Source organism: Cyprinus carpio, chromosome B1 (genome assembly GCF_018340385.1).
Source record: "Cyprinus carpio isolate SPL01 chromosome B1, ASM1834038v1, whole genome shotgun sequence".
NCBI lineage: Eukaryota > Metazoa > Chordata > Actinopteri > Cypriniformes > Cyprinidae > Cyprinus > Cyprinus carpio.
In genome coordinates this window covers 9,557,812-9,576,305 of record NC_056597.1, presented here as the reverse complement: position 1 = coordinate 9,576,305, position 18,494 = coordinate 9,557,812, and the positions used below count along the sequence as shown (strand labels likewise).

At 36.2% G+C, this 18,494-nt stretch overlaps 1 protein-coding gene across 2 annotated transcripts; it reads right to left on the bottom strand.

Annotated features, from left to right (window-relative positions):
• Positions 1 to 3,206: 3,206 nt before the first annotated feature.
• ednraa (endothelin receptor type Aa) lies at positions 3,207 to 17,905 on the bottom strand. 2 transcript variants are annotated; one of them, XM_042716514.1, is made up of 8 exons: positions 17,793 to 17,905; positions 13,426 to 13,903; positions 11,223 to 11,350; positions 8,510 to 8,708; positions 7,350 to 7,502; positions 6,979 to 7,112; positions 6,602 to 6,710; positions 3,207 to 5,460 (listed from the first exon to the last, which is right to left on the bottom strand). In XM_042716514.1, the coding sequence occupies exons 2-8, from the start codon at positions 13,831 to 13,833 to the stop codon at positions 5,323 to 5,325; spliced, it is 1,269 nt and encodes a 422-aa protein (XP_042572448.1). In that variant the 5' UTR covers positions 13,834 to 13,903; positions 17,793 to 17,905; the 3' UTR covers positions 3,207 to 5,322. The 2 variants fall into 2 exon arrangements, with proteins under 2 accessions (XP_042572448.1, XP_042572447.1); XM_042716513.1 differs by lacking the exon at positions 17,793 to 17,905 and adding an exon at positions 15,150 to 15,394.
• Positions 17,906 to 18,494: the final 589 nt, after the last annotated feature.

Below are 18,494 nucleotides of genomic sequence, written 5' to 3'. Positions count from 1 at the left end.
TAGACATGAAATTAGTAGGGTACTTTTTTTCCTCAGATTTTATTTTATTTTCTTGCAGCTATTTTTGTATTGCTATTTTATTCTTCTTATTAGATTTTTACACAGAGAGTAATTATTTTGTGAAAAGTGTATATTCATCATCACTTAGCATGTGTGAACCTTATATAACCCTTCCTTTGCCTGGACTTTGTGATGTTTTTTGTCCTTTTTTGAGACAGCCTGCACTTTCGCTGTATTGCCAACATCCTGCTAACACAGTATCTCCTCTGGGGTTACATGGAGATGATGGGACCAACACGAGGGTGAGACAACTATATGACAATTTTTATTTTATTAAGTTTGTTGAATTTTACATGCTTATTTGGCGAATCTCTTGACAAAAAGTAGAAAAGTTCTTAAAATTGTACTTCGGTAAGAAAAGCAAAGATTAATAGAAAGAAGATTAGTACATAATATATTAAGATTATTAAATATATAAACTTACATATAATATTTAAATTTACTTTAGGACTACTCTAAGAACAAGTGGAAGGTCCTGTGTGAAACAAAAGGTGAAACTGCTCAGGCTGAAGGTGGTTCACTAGATGGCAGTGTGTGGCAACACTTTTCATGCAGGGTTATCCAAATAATCCATTCACTTTATATTCCTTATAAAGTGTTCCTAAACAAAAACCAGCGATGTCTCTAAGACTGTTTTCTTTTTTAACAGGAAGAATGCGCCTTATGTTTTTGTTTGTTTTCCTGAACAACAGAACAGTCCTCAAATTACTGTTTCTAATTAAGATTCCTGGGGTGTGAGGAAAAAGTTGTATTTTTTTTCCGCGTACTAAACTAATTATGACAGATGCCATATCAGCACGAAAGTACATTGCGTTTGTATCCAGTAATGAAGAGTAAACACTGCACAGAACCCTAGACGATGTCTTTTTCTTAGTGGAATGTAGCTAATGTAACTATTTTACTTTATCTGTAAGCTTGTGCAAGGATATAAAACAGGAGTTAATACACACAGCACCTGAAAAACATTATTTAGTTTATGCAACTGATAATTTATTTAATAATTAAATGGTTAAAATCAAAATTGTAAATAACCTTGAGTGTGCAATAGCTGAAATTTACAGATGTTATTAGGTAAGCCTGATTGTAAACAGTCTCCCCTTGTCAGATCCAGCAATCCCCAGAAGACATATGAGTGCAGCTCCACTAGCCTGTTTCAATTACCCACTAAATGTGGAAGACGAGTTAAATGGTCTTTTACATGGAAAATCAGCTACAGCTTGAACTTTCCATGATGAAAGCAGAGGAAGGAGCTTGACCTGTAAAACTCAAAACAATTTTTTCCTCTCTCTTTTTTTAGATCTAGGATAGAACAAACTGCAACAACACATTGTTTGTGGACTGAAGGAGATGTAGGCTATAAAGTAGTCCTGAAGACGCAGAGGCAGAACTTTTCCTTTATGTCGCTGCACTGTCATCATACTGCCCCCCAGTTACAGAAATGGCTCATTGTGATGGGACAGATTGTTCATGAATATTGAATTGATCCTTTTGGCTTTTATAAATTAGAAATCGCTCTTGCCACACTCATGTGAGCGTCTTGTTGGATGACTTAGAGGGATAGCGCTGCAAAATGGCATGCGGGACTCTGCCATGTCGGGGCAGGGAAGACAAACAGGCGGTGTGTTTGGGAAAATTGGATACACATTTAAAGTTTAAACGCTGAGTGACGTCCATATCTCATGTGACTCCCAGCAGGAGAGTTCTGCTTCTGTGTTGGTTTGGGTGTAATTTAGGCATCAGTACGCGTTGGGCTAAATGAAGAGAGTTGCTGGAAAGTGGTTAATGGCTTTATGTCTTTGTATGTGTGAATTTTGATCTTCATGAATTGGTGTCATTCCAGATGGATACCCTCAGGATAGAAAAAAAAGAGAGAAAATATATGTTTGATTATTTATTCATCTCAAACATCTGGCCAAAGATTTATGACAGAAATTGTGCACAAATAATTCCATCCAATCCTCAGTAGCAGTCAATTAAATCAAATACTCTTAGAAAATAACCATTACGTGTTTATATGTGATGAACAAAACTTTATATGTGTGACTGCTCTCACTACTTTGTATTAGTTTTTTGGTGCTTAGTCTTCGCATACATTTCTGGATGGTTTTGAAATCTCTGGCGTGACAGATAAGGTTACCTCATGCTCATAAATAGAGGTGACTGCACTGCATGTTCTCACAGTTAAGACCAATTTATCCACAGATCTGATCCAAATGCCGCTGGTTTCTTACCTTTTTAAGTATAATATCAATGATGGTATGTAATATCCGAAATGTGTTATTAATATAATTCATTGCAGAGCACAGTCTTAGGAATAAACCTTAGGATACAGCCAGAGCTAATCTCTGTTGCTTGTAATGGGGGCGTTTGGCATTGGAGAGCTACAATATAATGCTGTTTTTCCTTAGAACATATGTGCTTTGTTGAGAGACCTCAACTGAAGGCAGTTTAAAGTATTATAAAGGATATTGTATTATATTATATATTATGTGGTTATTATCCAAATTGAATTAAATACAGCAGCAGAGTGATGTTTGAATTTTTGTAAATGTTTGAGTGATGTATATATTGCACTCACAACTTTTTTTTTTTTTTTTTTTTTTTGGCCTTTTTTCTAGCCTTTGAGCTTCATTTGCTTCTTCCTTGGCGAGCGCAGAGGTTCCCACCAAATTCCTAAAACCATTCCTCCTTCTCCCTGAAGGCAGTTTCATGTGCATGAGAAAGAATATCTCAGACCTCAGATTATAAGTCATATATTTTCACATTAATGTGATTTGAATAATTTGACGAGAGTCTCAAAGCGGACTTGTCTCTTTCTTCCAAATTCAATATCTAATTTAATGTGTGATAAAGAATGTCTTAAAACAAACAAAAAGACGTTTTCATAGTAAATTAAGTCCATGCTTGTTTTGGCTGGTGGAGTAGGTTTATATTCAGCTTAGAACATTGTGTTGCAATAACTTTATATCAGTCAAAAAAGATTAGCATGATAAATAATAGAAATTTGTAACTGTTAGTGCATTAAACAAATAATGTTCTTTTTCAGAGGAATCATGTCTGAGAGCAAACCAACAATTTATCTATTGTGCTTATAAATAAGCATCATCTTTATTATATACACTTCTTTACAGAAAAATCCACACAAGCAAATAAAAAACACATTTATTTGTTCAAACCAATATAAAACTGAGAGTACTTTTGTCCAAATAAACACTTTCTAAACTGACACTGCAGACAGATGATGGTAATAGCTCCACAGTTTACATCTAAACCTCTAGTATGCCCCGTTCACATCCTCTGGGTTGACACAGATGACCCAGAGGGGCCGTGTTGCCTGTTGGGTCAAAGTACATCACAAAGTACTCGCAAACTGGAGCTTCTTCCCAGGCCAAAAACAGACGGCTGTCACAAGGCACCTTTCTTCTTTTAACACTGAAACTCCATTACACTTAGAGATAAGATAACATTGCTTTAAGTGGTAGAATCGATAGTCTGGTCCAATACTCTTAAAAATAAGTAGCAGCTTATCTAGAAAATTGAACTTATGCTATAACAATCTATGAGAAAAAAAAGTGTCGTTTTAACCAGTCATTCATGATATGTAAAATAATCTATAGTTTATTCACTGTACTGCATAGCATATAGAGTAAAGAGAGCTGTTTGGTTGTTATAGTACTATAATATGTTTGAATTTATATAAATTATAAATGTGCAGCATTCCTCACTCAGTGGTGGTGTTGAAGACCAGCACATATATAACATAAGCATAATCTGTGACATCAAATTCCATTACAAATATTACCTTTTCTTTTTTATATTCACCAGCACGCCAAATTAACAAGACCCATATAGGTCAGAATGTGTATAATTTCAGTCATATTAGTTTCAAATTACATCAAGAAGAAAATTACCTTTCAAAAATGTGGGGCCAGTGAGATTTTCCTTTAATTCGTTTTTTTAGAAAATGCTGCATGTGTTTGATCAAAAATACAGTAGAAACAGTCATTTGTGAAATAGTATTAAAATTTCAAATAGCTCTTGTTTAAAAATGTAATTTTCAGCTGAAATGTAAAGTTCAGCATTTATTTGAAATAGAAATCTTTTATGACTTTTTTAATGTTTTTACTGTTACTTTTGATCAGTTTAATGCATCTTTATTTCCTGAAGAAAAACATTGAAAAAAACTAATTAAAATTAAAATTCTTACTGACCCCAAACTTTTTTCCTACAACCTACAACAAGAAATATTTCAACTTAAAATACAGATGATATACAAATACTGAGGCTATTAAATATTAATACTATTAATGTATGCAAGGTAAATAACATGTATGAGTTCTCTTCACAGAAAATTCACAGTGTCAAACAAAAAAAGGCAAAGATATGTTTGTATCTCTTGGGCGTTTTTGTTTTGATTATAGAAAGGCCGCTTTTCCCGTGCCCTTATGCTCTTTTTTTCCCTTTCTTTAACCTATAACACTGCATTTGTTGCAGTTGGATGCATTCCTAGAAATTACTCTTAAATCCCAGCAAGGTCAAAGTTTCATTTGCCTCCTTCTTGCTGGAACTGAATCCAGCTGGTTCATTTCACAGTTGCTGTCTTATGTTCATGTTTTGATTTTTATTTTAATTCTGAGCTTACATTTTCATCTTAAGCATATACACAATAAAATTAATTTGGCATTCAAACACAAAAGCATATCTTCGTTATCTTCCTACCCCACTAAATAAACAGAGGTGTCGTCCAGCGCACATTATGATTCACTTAACATCTAAATAAAGACATGCTGGGAGTTTCTTTGGCAAAGCTCGTAGGTAGGAACACAGAAAACACAGACTGACCACTTCACTCTTCCTTTCGTTAACTTCCTTTCACGTCGGACAGTGACGATCCAGAGCATGTTCATAGTTTAGCATTTACATAAGGAAAACATGTCCAGCTCCTGATGAGGGTTTATTTGTAGCTGTTAGGTTCAGCTGCATCCTGTTGCTGTTGGTCTTCACTCCCACCTCTTCTCACACAGCTTACTTCAAAACAACCCTCTGAAAGTCTGGGAACAGCTGCTGTAGGACTAATATATCAGGTCCATTGTCTGGTCTGATGCTATATATAAAAACAGCCTGATACTGCGCAGAGCACAGGAACTTTAGTTTCATATGAATAGTTATAATGTTTTCCACCTCAAAGTTTGACACTGGGTGATGTCCGCTTCTATAATGCGTTTTAAGCATGTAGGCTAACTGGAGTGAGTCCTTCACCTCTCAGTCGCTGTATTTGCGGAGGCTTCTGTCGGTATTGAGGTTGCCAGGCTCATGGTTTTTGCATTGAATGCTAGTGCCATTCATTGGGCCTGAGCTGGACACCTGGTTCTTGGTATAACACCAACAGCACAAGCATGACTGCAATTATAAAGAACAAAGAAAAATCATTTTATTGTGCCAACAGGAGTGCATGATTTGTAAAGCAATACATTTTACCGTTGTATTACATTACCAGCATATGTATGGCTTTTGTGACATAGTAAACTTGCTCGATAGCTCACCTGGTACAGCATTGCATTTGTGATTTGGAATGCTCAGATATGAGTGACATAAAATACAAGTCATGATACCCGATAAAACAGCTTAAAGAATTATGAAAGAAAGCTAAAATGGCATGGTTGCTTTAGCAAATGCATTTTTATCTAACGTTTACTTAAGTTAACACTGTTAAGATTAGGGTAGGTGGTATGTTATTTTCAAACACGATAAAGCATTCTTCAAAGCAGTCTTTTAGCGCCATTCACTGGACATTACGCTTTCAAACTGCTGTGATGCATAGAAAGGCCAACAGAATAAAAAGTTAATAAGATTTACGTTCATCTGTTTCAGAGACATGCTTGAACATGCTGTTTAGCGCCACTCACTAGGCATTTCCATTTGAAAGTTCCATGAAACATGCAAGAAGCAATCTGCTGTTATATTATTTTACAGAAATGTTGCTACAGGGACAGTTTTCTAATGAGCCTGGTTTAGATTTTAAGTAGTACACATTGTATTGTATTAGAGGTGAATGACTTTAAATAAATCAGTATTTCTTATCTGCAGCTCTAAGTTTGGCCCATAGTAAATCAGCTTTGAATATTTCTTTTGGATCCACACCATCTCTTGCACAAATCGTCAATTTTCTTGTATTTAGGCTCATGAACTTTGAGTTGTTTTTGTTGTTTTGCTCTGTCTCACAAACACTTCAGCTGCACTGTATCTTTGGGATCATCCTCATTACTCAGAAAGGGCCCACTTAGGGTCTGCCATCATTGTCGGTAAACTTCGCTCAATAAGGGCCGGGCATTGCTTATCTCTAACTGAGAATGACTCACAGGACCCTAAACATCTGTCTCTGTAATTCAAACATAATTTGCTGATAGATTGTTCTGTTGCTGATTTTGTTCTGTTTTCAGATTTTGCGAAGACGCAAGGAAATACGTTTAGGAACAGTCTTTCTGTGTGAGTCTGTTTGCAGTGGCAGGCAAATAAAGGAAGCAAGATGTTTTAAACTTACCTTAAAGCAATTCTTGAACTTCTTGCTCACAAAATAGAGGATGATGGGGTTGATGCAGGAGTTCACAGTGGCCAAGTTAATGCCAAAATAATCCATGATCAACAGGAAGCTGAAAGTTTGGACATTCATTTAGTTTTGTTGTGTATCCAATTCTGCTTCTCAGTTTACATACTTGCAGGTTTTTTTTTTTTTTACTAAGAAAGATCATAAAAACCTAATAAAAAACACCTTGAGCATCAATAGCTGTAGCCTTATGTGATCCATATGATAAGAAGGCAAGAAAACATACCTTATGCACAAGCAGCACAGGTGTGTAAAGTATAAAATAAATCAGTCCACTTAATGTTAAAAGTCAAAATTGGCAAAGGCTCACTCACTTTAGTAGGTCACAACGACTTTCATCATTTGGAGCATAAACTGTTTTCTTCAACAGTCTGCTGAGATGAAGAGGGAACCAGCAAAGAGCAAAGATCAGCACTAAACAGAAGACTGCTTTAGCCACTTCACGCCGCTGCAGAGCATAAACAAGTCATTAGAACAGCAGTATATTCAGCATTATATACTATACTCTCATATTAAAACTCAAAGGCTTTACCCACAATAGTGCATACAAGACAGGCTAAAACATATGCCATGGTATCATGCAAGTGTTCATAAGAACAATAATACAGTGTAAATGCAAAAACTTTTGATTTTATCATACAGACTTGGAAGTTTATAATCATTAGTATTAAGGATGACTTCTTACCTGTTTAAGGTGTTCGCTGAGAGCTATCCGAAGGCTTCCATTTCTGTGGTAGAGCATTTCACAAGTCATGAGGGTGTAGAAAATTGCTGTGCAGGCCAGTGGCACACAGAAGTAAAAGCCAAATAACCACCAGTCTTTCCAATTTACATAGAACTAAGAGAAGATAAAACACATACAGTATCCATTACATCTACAGTAAACAAACACAGTTAATGTGTCATGCAATTAGATTAGTAAAGGGCTCAGTTGTGACAACAATTTTTAAATTCCTTTTTATCTGATTAAAAAAAATTTTTGAAGTTAATTTGCAGGAGTAAAAGTAGCAAAAATGGCCTCAGAAGATCTCAGCATTGATTTAATGGTGAGCTTAGAACTTTGATGGATGTTTAGAAGCCAGAAGAGCATTGGACCAGTAAGAAAAATAAAGAGATGTTAACGATAAAGAAACTAAATATGCTATACACTCACTACCCAAACTTTTGAACTGTTGTATATATTAGCTAACTAGTCCATGAAAAGTAGTGGAAACTTAGTAGTTTTTTTTTCTTCTTCTTTCTTTTAGGAGAAAAAAAAATTAGCGTTGTGTCCTGATCACCCTACTAGGTTTATTTTGTAAAAATTATGCTGACAATTATCCCTAGGCCTACACCCCACAAAAAAAAAAAAAAAAAAGGTTCATAAAGTGACCTCAACACAATGTTAATAAATATTTTATAATTGAATTGTGCTGTATTGAGTCTCGTCTGAATTGTCCTTTGTTTCTGTGATTAATGGCAGGGTTCATATGAGAGAATGAACTCTGTTTCTCATCCACACATATGGCTCTGCTTGAGAGAGATACATCAGCCAGTAATTGCACTCATGGTCTGTTATCAATTTACTTCTTTGGAACGAACAAAGAGAAAGAAATCTCCAGATATCGCCTGCATGGAGCAACTGAAGAAAACCTGAAGGTTTTTACACTTATCCCCCTGTATTGTCTGTTATTTAGACAAAATCTTGTTCCCAGGATCAAAGTTTGTAAAAGATCACAGAAATAGTGCACAGCATCCTGCTCGGGGTCAACTGGACAGGATGCACTGTTTATTACAAAGTGTTGGAGTGTTTATGTGAATGAGGGGAAAGGACGTCTGCATGACATCCATCCGGTTGGAGCGTACCCTCATGGAGTCAGTTTCAGGCTTGAGCATGCAAGTGCGGTAGGTTTGGTTATTGTAGTTAAAGGTGACCATGTTGAAAACCACTGCCTCCGGCACAGCCAAGATGATGGACATGACCCAGATGGAGAAGATCTCAATGGCAGTGAAGAGGGGAATGCCGACCCCCTGCACTCTGCTCCAGGACGCTACAGCCCTGTACCTGAGCCACAAAAGGTACAACCGTTAACAAAACTCTCAGGCGACTGCTCATCTGTTTCAAAACAAAAAATATATCGTTGAAGCTCCACTTCATGTGCACTAAACATTTCTGTGAATGACCTCAGAGAAGAATGTGGATTCTTCAACACCATCTTTTTTTTTTACGTCAACACCTGTGAAGCTTGACTGATCAGATATCTATCGCGTGGGAAAGCTTTTATATTGCTTTGCAGCTGTGGCAACACTGAGCTACTGGTTTATAGCTACAATATGCTTAAAGGTTGATCTAAGATTAATGAAAAGACTGCTTTGCATTTTAATATTCATATTACTAAAATGCTCACAGATATACTTCAGCTGTTTGTCTGGATAAATTCACTGGTTTGCCTAGCTGCTTGTTTCCTTTTGCTCAAAGTAATGTTTGCTTGTTTGTTTCATTAATATCTTTCCTCTTGTGGGTTTTTCTGTAAAACGGTGCATCAAGATTTTATACGTAACTATTTCTTTTTTTATGACCCATTTGAATATTCCTGTTTAACAACAATGGGGCATTTATATTTCACTAAGTGGAGATGTATCCACTTTGCTTACAGTCAGATGGATGAGAAAGACATGTAAGACATGTAAGCTCACACAACATGGGGAACACGAATCGGACGAGATGTGCTGAACATTTCCTCGGCATGATTCACAAGCTAATTGAAAGCAGCCATGCTGTTGTGAAATTAAGCCCAGACATTTGATTCAAGTGATTCATTCTTTAAAAATTGTGACAGGCTGCTGGACATTTGTGGCTCAGATTTGCTTTTATAGTGCTGGATGACAATAAAACATCTTTTACTCAGAGAGAGAGAGAGAGAGAGAGAGAGAAAGAATATAATATTGTCTGTTTTTGTTTTTTCAAAAGGAGCTCACATTATGCTGAAGTAATTTGTCAAAAGGTAAGTTAATTTCATATCATTGTTTTATTTTTATTTTATTTTTTTTTAAGGTTTTGGCCTACACTTAACTTGTCAAAATGATTATGTCTTAGTTTAGTTTTATTTTATAATCGTACGACAAGATAGCCATTCGTTCTTCTTCTTTATGGTAGTGATTAAACTGAGGTGGGCAGGTGGCTTCTGCCTCCTAATGAGGAAAATACTTTCTAATGAGAGGTGCCCATTAGAGCTGACCTTATAAACTGGAGGAAGTGCCCTGATTCATACAAAAACTTGACAAGTTAACGTCCCGCCTTTTCCCCTAAACCACAGAGATGAGATGGGTTTCAGGGGAACCACCCTGATCAAGCTTTAAAAAAAAGCTTAAAAAAATACCAAGAATTTCTTTTTTTTTTTGTGGGCAAAAGAGTTTAACAGCTTTATTTTCTTAGCTTATATGTGAAATTCTGGATAAAAACTCCATCTGAAGAAAAACTCTGAGAATGATGATAAATTAGTAAATGCAAAAAGTTTCCAAAATGAGCTTTAGAATAGAAAACACTGAAAGTGGTCAGTATATATATATATATATATATATATATATATATATATATATATATATATATATATATATATATATATATATATATAATTTTTTGTTCAAAATACCAAGAGTTTTTATTTTTTATTTTCATTTTTTGCTCACACAAAACTTAAGAATTTAAGTTACTTGACAAATTACCTCTTTGCATTTTGTATCAGAATAAAAATGGATGCAATTGCAGATTGATTTCACATTACATAGCATTTAGTTAGCATTACTTGGACAAATGTTGTGGAAAAAGTATTCATTTTTGTATTATAATGACTAAATCAGTCGAAATAGCTTGGTAGATAGAGTACGTAGAGGAGTGAAAGATTAAAACGTGACATGGTCAAAAACCATAAACCTAGCTTCTGACCTTTGTCTATCCCTGACTTTTAGACCTCCGCAGTGAAATCTGAACCTGAACCTCAATGTGACCCAAAGTTTAAAGGTCAAATTAGAGAAGGTTTTGTGGGCAAAAGGATTTTCAAGCCTTATTTTATTAGATTATATATGAGATTCTGGAGAAAAACTGCATCTGAAGAAAAACTCTATAAATGGCAAAAAGAGAATGAGTTTTACAATAACAAAACACTGAAAGTGGTCAGTATTTCAACTTTGTATTTGTTTTTTGTTTTGTTTTGTTTTGCTTTTTTATTTTTGTTTTGTTTTGTTTTGTTTTTTTGTTTTGTTTTGTTTTGCCTTGCCTTGCCTTGCCTTGCCTTGCCTTGCCTTGCCTTGCCTTGCCTTGCCTTGCCTTGCTTTGCTTTGCTTTGCTTTGCTTTGCTTTGTTTTGTTTTGTTTTGCTTTGCTTTGTTTTGAACACATTTCTGGAGCTCCCCAACATCCCTTAATGTTTTCAATGCCTCACTAATCAAACACACCTGATTCAGACCTGAAATGGGTCTGTCAAGAACCTCTGTTTTAGATTATAGATAGAATTATACAGTATGTCAGCAATTTTTAATCATGTACACTTTGACATCAAAATAGTGAAGCTGTGATTTACCTGTCCACACTCAAAGCACACAGATTGAGTACTGTAATCCCAACAGATGCTTTCTGGAGGAAAGGCACCAGTTTACACAGGAAGAGTCCAAAAGGGCTTTCATCAAATGGCCATTTGGTGAGAAGTAGCTGCAAGAAAAATAGAATCATTCATGAATATGATTCCTCAGCCATATGACCCACAAGCTAATCGTTCACTATAGTAGAATACAATACATTAAGATTATCTGAGCAACATGTTCTCACTTATTTTAATTGCTTATGTCTGGACATTTATTTATAAAGAAAGAAAGAAATGGAGATGTTTAACCATAATTGAAGCAGTCTAGATTTCTGGAATTTGCGTAAATAAAGAGCAGATTTTTTGCTTTTACTCTCTGTTCCTGTCTTTGGCCTAAAGGGCACACATCTTGTCTTGATGAAATGGCTTCAGAGCCATTTCAATGGTTGCTTGTATATCAGCCCAGGCACTTCCTTGGTCGTTGTATACTTTTGCTTGTCCTCACCTTGCAAGACTCCAGTAGTGTTGAAAACAAAAACCTCCTGTCTCCTTTTTTTGTAATGACATTTGCGTCATCAGAAGGTTTTTTTCTTTTTCTGGTTTGGACTTCTACAAAGTCTCATCATTTAAGTGGCCTTGACAAGGTTCTCTGAGAGGATCTTGCCTTTTGTTAAACAGGAAAAGTATGTGGATTATTCTCAGGTTTAGAAAGGAAGCTCCTAACGGGTGTATCCCGGCCCTGTTTGTATGGGGAGTGCAGAGTTTAATCAGTGACACAGCTGGAGAAGTGTGTTTGTATGTGTTTTTGATGTATATTGGAAGTCAGTGGTCTGGAGTGCACACAAGTCTGTGCGTCACAAAACAAGTCTTGCTAAATATCACACTTCCGTTTTAAAATATTGATGATTTTTTCAGCTGAACTTTCCCTTGACACTTTCCGTCCTAATAAAGCAACACTAGAGATATCTGATCTTGAAACTCTTAAGAATATGTTCATCTGACATCTCCACCCAATATCATGTTGAAGTGTCTCTCAAAATGAATTTTGTAAAACATAATAGCTGACTTTATGGATGCTGAAAATGGGTAGACAAACATTCAGTGCTAAACTCATTTCAGAGAGCATTTTAACTTTATAAATTGTGACGACAGACTACATATAGGAATGAGAGTAGAAGAGATAAAGAAAAAAAAACACTAGTTTAAAACATTGTTTTCAAGTTTTTAGAAATGCACTCTTTGTATTCATGCTTATTCTATATATATATATATATATATATATTCAACAAAAATAAATATAATTACATTTAAGAATGTACATAGAGTAAATTACATTTTGTACAACTTGAATACATGTGATTTTTTTCCCTTTTAAATATATTTTATTATTATTATTATTATTATTATTATTATTATTCATTCATAAATGTAAGTCATTTCTTTTTTTGTTTTGTTTTTTTTTTTTTTTTTTTGGGGGGGGGGGGGGGGGGGGGGGTGTCACACGACATGACATTTTACAACATGAACTAACTGTGCTTTGTCATAAAAAGTTTAATTATCTTTAATTTAATTATACCTTTTCACACAGTCATGAAGATATGCAGGAGCCCTGTACGATATAATTTCCTGTTTTATGTTTTAATCATTTGATTAAAAAAAATAAATGAGGCTTGCTTCTTAATTACAATATCTTTACTAAAGAAGTGTATTGAAGTCATTGCGTGTCTTAATTGCATATTTCATCTATTTTTGGATAAATACATTAAAATCATTGACCCATCTGCTAACACAGGCCTCTGTAAACTGTCAAGTACTGTTCACTGACGATCCGAAAATCAGACAAGGGACTTTGGCTAGTGATGAAGCACTAGTCAGAACAGGGCTATTCATTTGGATGGCAGCCCTTCAGTCCACTGTTTATTTTATCAGGCCATTTCCCTGCTGCACTCATCACGAAAACCTCACTAACCGTAATAGGACGGCCCTAGAGATAAACTCTGGATGACCGTATACAATTGTACGCCCTGCCCTGTGCATCTAAGCCCCCTCCCAACTTCCTCTGCCAGCTCATTCTCCCTTCCTGCGCTCGAGTATTCTCTTTTGTATTGTGCTCTATGGGCTTTGTGAAAAGTAGCCTTTGAGACCAACATGATGTCATGCTTCCATCCAATTGAAAATAATGAAGAAACCGATCTGTGCTTACCTTGTAGACGTTGATAGGGATGTCTATGGTGATGTAGATGAGGTCTCCAAGAGCCAGGCTGGCAATGAGGGCGTTGGGTCCATTCCTCATACACTTGTTTTGGTAAATAATCCTCAGCAAGGTGGCATTACCCACCATTCCCACCACAAACACAGCACAGGAAATAATTGTGTTAATATACTTAAAATAGTGCTTGATGAAAGTGGGGTCCTTGCAGGCTGGAGGCCCCTTCAGTCTGGTATTGTTATCCAGCAGGGCTTTTCTGTTTGCGGGCTGGAGACCTTTATGCACATTGATTTTGGAGGTAGTAAAGTTTTGAAGGACTTCCTCTGTCCCATTAATGTGACATATTCCAACAGTGGCCAGGACGGCCATTAGCAAAACCAATTGTAGCGTCGTAATGCCCATTGCAGAACGCAGTTTGAACTTTGATTTCCAGATGAGGTGATAAGAGCCTGATTACGGCTATTTAGCACAGCTGTGGGATAAGAAACAACAGGATGGACATCAAAACCATGTCGTAAAGCAAGTTAGAGTTCAGTTTGTCTCAGCTCAAGCATACAAAATAAAGAAACATGCGATGCAGGCCTCAGAATAAAACAAAATCAAAGAGAATTACTTAAATGTATAACACTAGATCTGCAAAACTTCAACACAACTTCAAAAGGGATTTAGTGGAGGAGCACAGATGGAGAGTGCCAGGACGAGTTACTGTCATGCTACTGGGACGAGACGTTGCCTTTCCTGTCATTCCCGGCAAGTACCCATCAGTGCTGGCATGGTGCTAGTGGCACAGCATCAAGCTTTTTTTTTTTTTTTTATTTGTAATTTTTAAAAAGCGCCCATTGCACGGCTTTCATCACTTTGGTTTCCTCAACACGCATTCCCGCTCTGATTTGCATTTGGCATTCATAAGGGCAGTTTCCCCAAACTTAATAAAGATGTCTTGGAATTTTACAATAGGAAATCAAGAACAGACCACTTAATATCAAATTAATTTTAAATCAATCAGACATATTTTTGGTAACATTAAGGCTCTGTTTGCTAATATTAGTTAACTTAATTAGTTGACACGAACTAACAATGAAACAAAAAAAAAATAACTTATAAAGCATTTATTAGTATTAATGTTAATTTCAAAATTTAATACATTATTAAAATCAAAAGTTGCATCTGTTAGTATTTCATAATGGATAAAATCTAACATGAACAGTTAACGAGATTTTAACAAAGATGAATAAATGCCATAACAAATTAACTAACAGGACCATATTTTATAGTGTTACCAAATTTTCCAATAACTTAAAGCTTCGTATTTTGACTAATTAAATCGCTTATGCTGAGAAGAACATTAACATGTCTGTTTTTTATTGTTAATAACAAAGAAATGATTTGAATGTCTTTCAGATAAGTTAAATAAATCCATAACAAACATAGTCTATTCATACAGGAGAATCACAAGTGAGAAAAGTTAATCAACTCTCATCTTGTTTGGGATCATTTGAAACCCCCTTTCATTATCTTGACAGCAAAGGAACACTTCTGAGCCAAGATGTGTTTCCTGTTCAAAGTCCCCGCCACCACCTGGTACACAAGGAACTATTTAGTAGACAGCCCTTCAAGTAGCATCTCAGTTTAGCATCAGCTAGGCACTAAAGGGATCCTTAACGGCACGCAAACTGCTACACTTATGAATTATAAATGCCTCCTGGTTTTTCACCTACCGCTCCTTAAATGTCTGCCTTCCCCAGGATCCCGTCAGTCAGTCAGTGAGTTAGTGAGACGAATATTCGGCTAGAGCCCCCCAGACATCTGTGTGGTATCATATGAGTAATTAACCAACTATCAAAGTGTAGCAGGATCCCATTTGGACACCGCGACGCACCAGAGCTGCTGTGAAGGGGCTGCGCATTCTGTCTCTAGCTTTTCCTGTGGAGAGTTGCTGTGTGTTTGTGTGTGTGTGTGTACGTGAGTGTTTAAGAGAGAGCACTTTGACGGGGTGGGACTGCAATTCTCCACCTCCCCCCTCGGCCGGGAGGGGGGCCCCAAAGGAAACACCAGTGCTTGGTGAGGCACAGCCTGCCTGACTGTCTACAGTCAGCCCAAGCTCAGGAAGCATCAGGAGGAATTACAAACCCTCTCCTGAGCTTTGCCTTCGCTCTCTCCCTCGATCTTTGTCGTTTCTCTGACAGAACTCCTGCCGCCGTGTCGTAACCTTCTCCCAAATGACAAACTCACCTCACTTTCCTTCAGATGCGGTACTGACAGCTATGCAGGAGAGGGTGTGGGGGACAGCGGTGGGATTGAGAGCCAAATATCCCTTGAACTTTCTACGCCCGAAATATCACAGTGTGGGTGGTCGGACTCAGGGGAGAATGCGATTGCTTGTGTGAACATAAAAGCCCACGTAAGTCTTGGGTTCAAGTCTGCATTACCAGCCTTACAGAAATTGACACTATTTTTGGATATTTTTTCATTATGTGCCCTGGCAGCGTGATTTCAAGTAGATCGATTAGAACAACAAGCTTGTAAAAAACAAAGTACCTGGCTGACTACATCACTGTCCATTATGCAGCCTATATGTCTATGCCGAGCAAAATGGGCCATTATCAATGTGGGGTCTAAGTGCAGGAAGGCTGCTATCAGTACTGCAAACAGGCACCTTAATGAGCTGATACAGCAACTGTACTTGATTCTAATAAAACACTGACCTGAATATCATTGAAACTCACTGGGCCATGATGATGTTTTATATAGCAGTGCTAATGCCTCTTCATTACAGCTGCTTTATCAGGTTGTGTTAAGAGATTGAGGTTTATCCTTTCACATTGTATGCGAGGTTTGATTAGCACTCTCTGATAACTTGTAGGCTCTTTCGCTGGTTGACATTTATTTACAAAGCACTAATTGTTTTGCTGCCTTCATATCTCATGATGTATGTTAATTAAATTAAATACGTTAATACAATCAGTCGATTTATTATGTGCATTGTTACATGTCAAAAACAGATTTTTATTTAAACATTTTTAAATTAAGATTTAGAGTTTTTATATGCACACACACAGAGTACTGTTCAAAAGTTTGACCAACATTACATGTATTTGATCAAAAAAATCTGTAAAAACAGTAATATTTTGATATATTATTGCAATTTCAAAGAATTTTTTTCTGTTTTAATATGTAATTTAAAATGTAATTTATTCCTTTGAATTTTCAGCATCATTACTCCACCTGATCCTTCAGAAATCATTCTAATATGCTGATTTGGTGTTCAGCAATCATGTCTAATTATTATCACAATTCCAGCACTATTTCAATAAAAGAAACTGTAAAAAGTTTCAAACGAACAATGTTTATTTGAACTATACAATGTAAATGTCTTTACTGAAACTTTTGATCAGTTTAATGCATACTTGCTAAATATAAGTATTAATTTTTTTAAAAAAGAAAGAAAAAGAAAAGAGAAAATGCACTGACCCCTTTTGAATCATTGTCATATCATATAATATAATGTATATCATGTCATATCATCATATTTTAAGATGAAAATATTTGATTCCTGGAGTATTTTCATATTCGTATTTTTTTCTTTTCTTGATTTTTGTCCCCCTGCTTTATTTGATTTCTGCCCTTGTTTTCATGCACCTGAGGGCAGAATTACAGTGTTTAAGTTTGTCATACTTTATTATACCATCAGAAATGGTTTATATTTATAAACTGAGTATTATTCTCACAGGGAACATAGCAGAAGTAGCAGAAGTAGTCTGTCCTAATTAACAAATGTATTTAAAAATAAATAAATAAATACAAAATCACTATAAAGACACTATATATTATCCCTTTATAGTTCTCCTTTGTCCATCTAGCTCATATTCTCACCACGTTTCCATGCGGTCAGATGCTATGGGCAATATAATTTCCCTTTTCATTCCATTTGTACGTGCATCTTTTAATTGGAGTGTTCATTTGCCGCTAATCAGCCTGCTTAGTATTAATTGTGACTTAATTGGGTAATACTAATATTTATTGCCATTCAATTTTAAAACGATTGTGTTTTCTTTAATTGTAGGCATGAATTTATAATAGCTCTTGAATAAGTCACGGTCAACAGTGGCATATATTTTATTAATCGTAACGTGATTTGCTGACAGGATCCTTTTTCACAGAGTCCCTCAAGTCTGCCGGTAGTTTCAATGGTGTCACAACTTTTGGGGGAAAGGGAGAATGAGAATGAGAGAGTGTGTGTGTTTGTGTGTGTGTGAGAGAGAAAGAGAGAGAGAGAGAGAGAGAGAGAGAGAGAGAGAGAGAGTTGAGTTTGGAGTCTTTGTTAATCAAGACATTAATATATAAAATGATGAAACCTTTACCTGGTCCCAGTTGTTTTGGGCTTTCATGTTGTTGTGCTGTTGTTGTTTGGGCTCTTCATCTGGTATTAATGCCATTCTGTCTGAACTCAAAGATGGCAGGCTGCCTGGTAATTCATATGCTTGTTCTCTGATGGCATCTGTGAAAATGTGCTCCGTGCATATTGGTACATACCCTGTGGGAGGGAGCATGAGCTCAAACCTCTGACTGAGTGGGATGTACGCGGTTTCATAACTGGGGCACTTGCACAAAAAACAAGGGGGGGGGGGGGGGGGGGGGGGGACTGGAAAAGAAGGCCCAATTGATTGTGTGGTGACTGTGATTGACATGCTGACACAAGGTGTATGATGACGGGCTGCAGAATAGTTTAAGTTGAAGTACTGAGAATTAGACACACACACAAAATGAATGTCCGAGCCTCTGGTAAAGTGGATTTATATTCTTCTAAAAAGTACCATAAAAATTTCACAAAAGTAGTCCATATTCCAAGTCTTCACTTTCACTGTTTATTTATTTATTTAGCTTGTTTGCTAATTATCATCACCTCAGTCATACCATTTGCGTCCAACTAATTTCAAACATTTATTTATTTATAAACACAAGAGTAAAATTTTGTGAGATAAAGATTAATAGTGGCTTTTGAAATTATTATGTTTCTCACAGAAATCTATCATGTGACTTCATAAAAGATGGAATATACATTC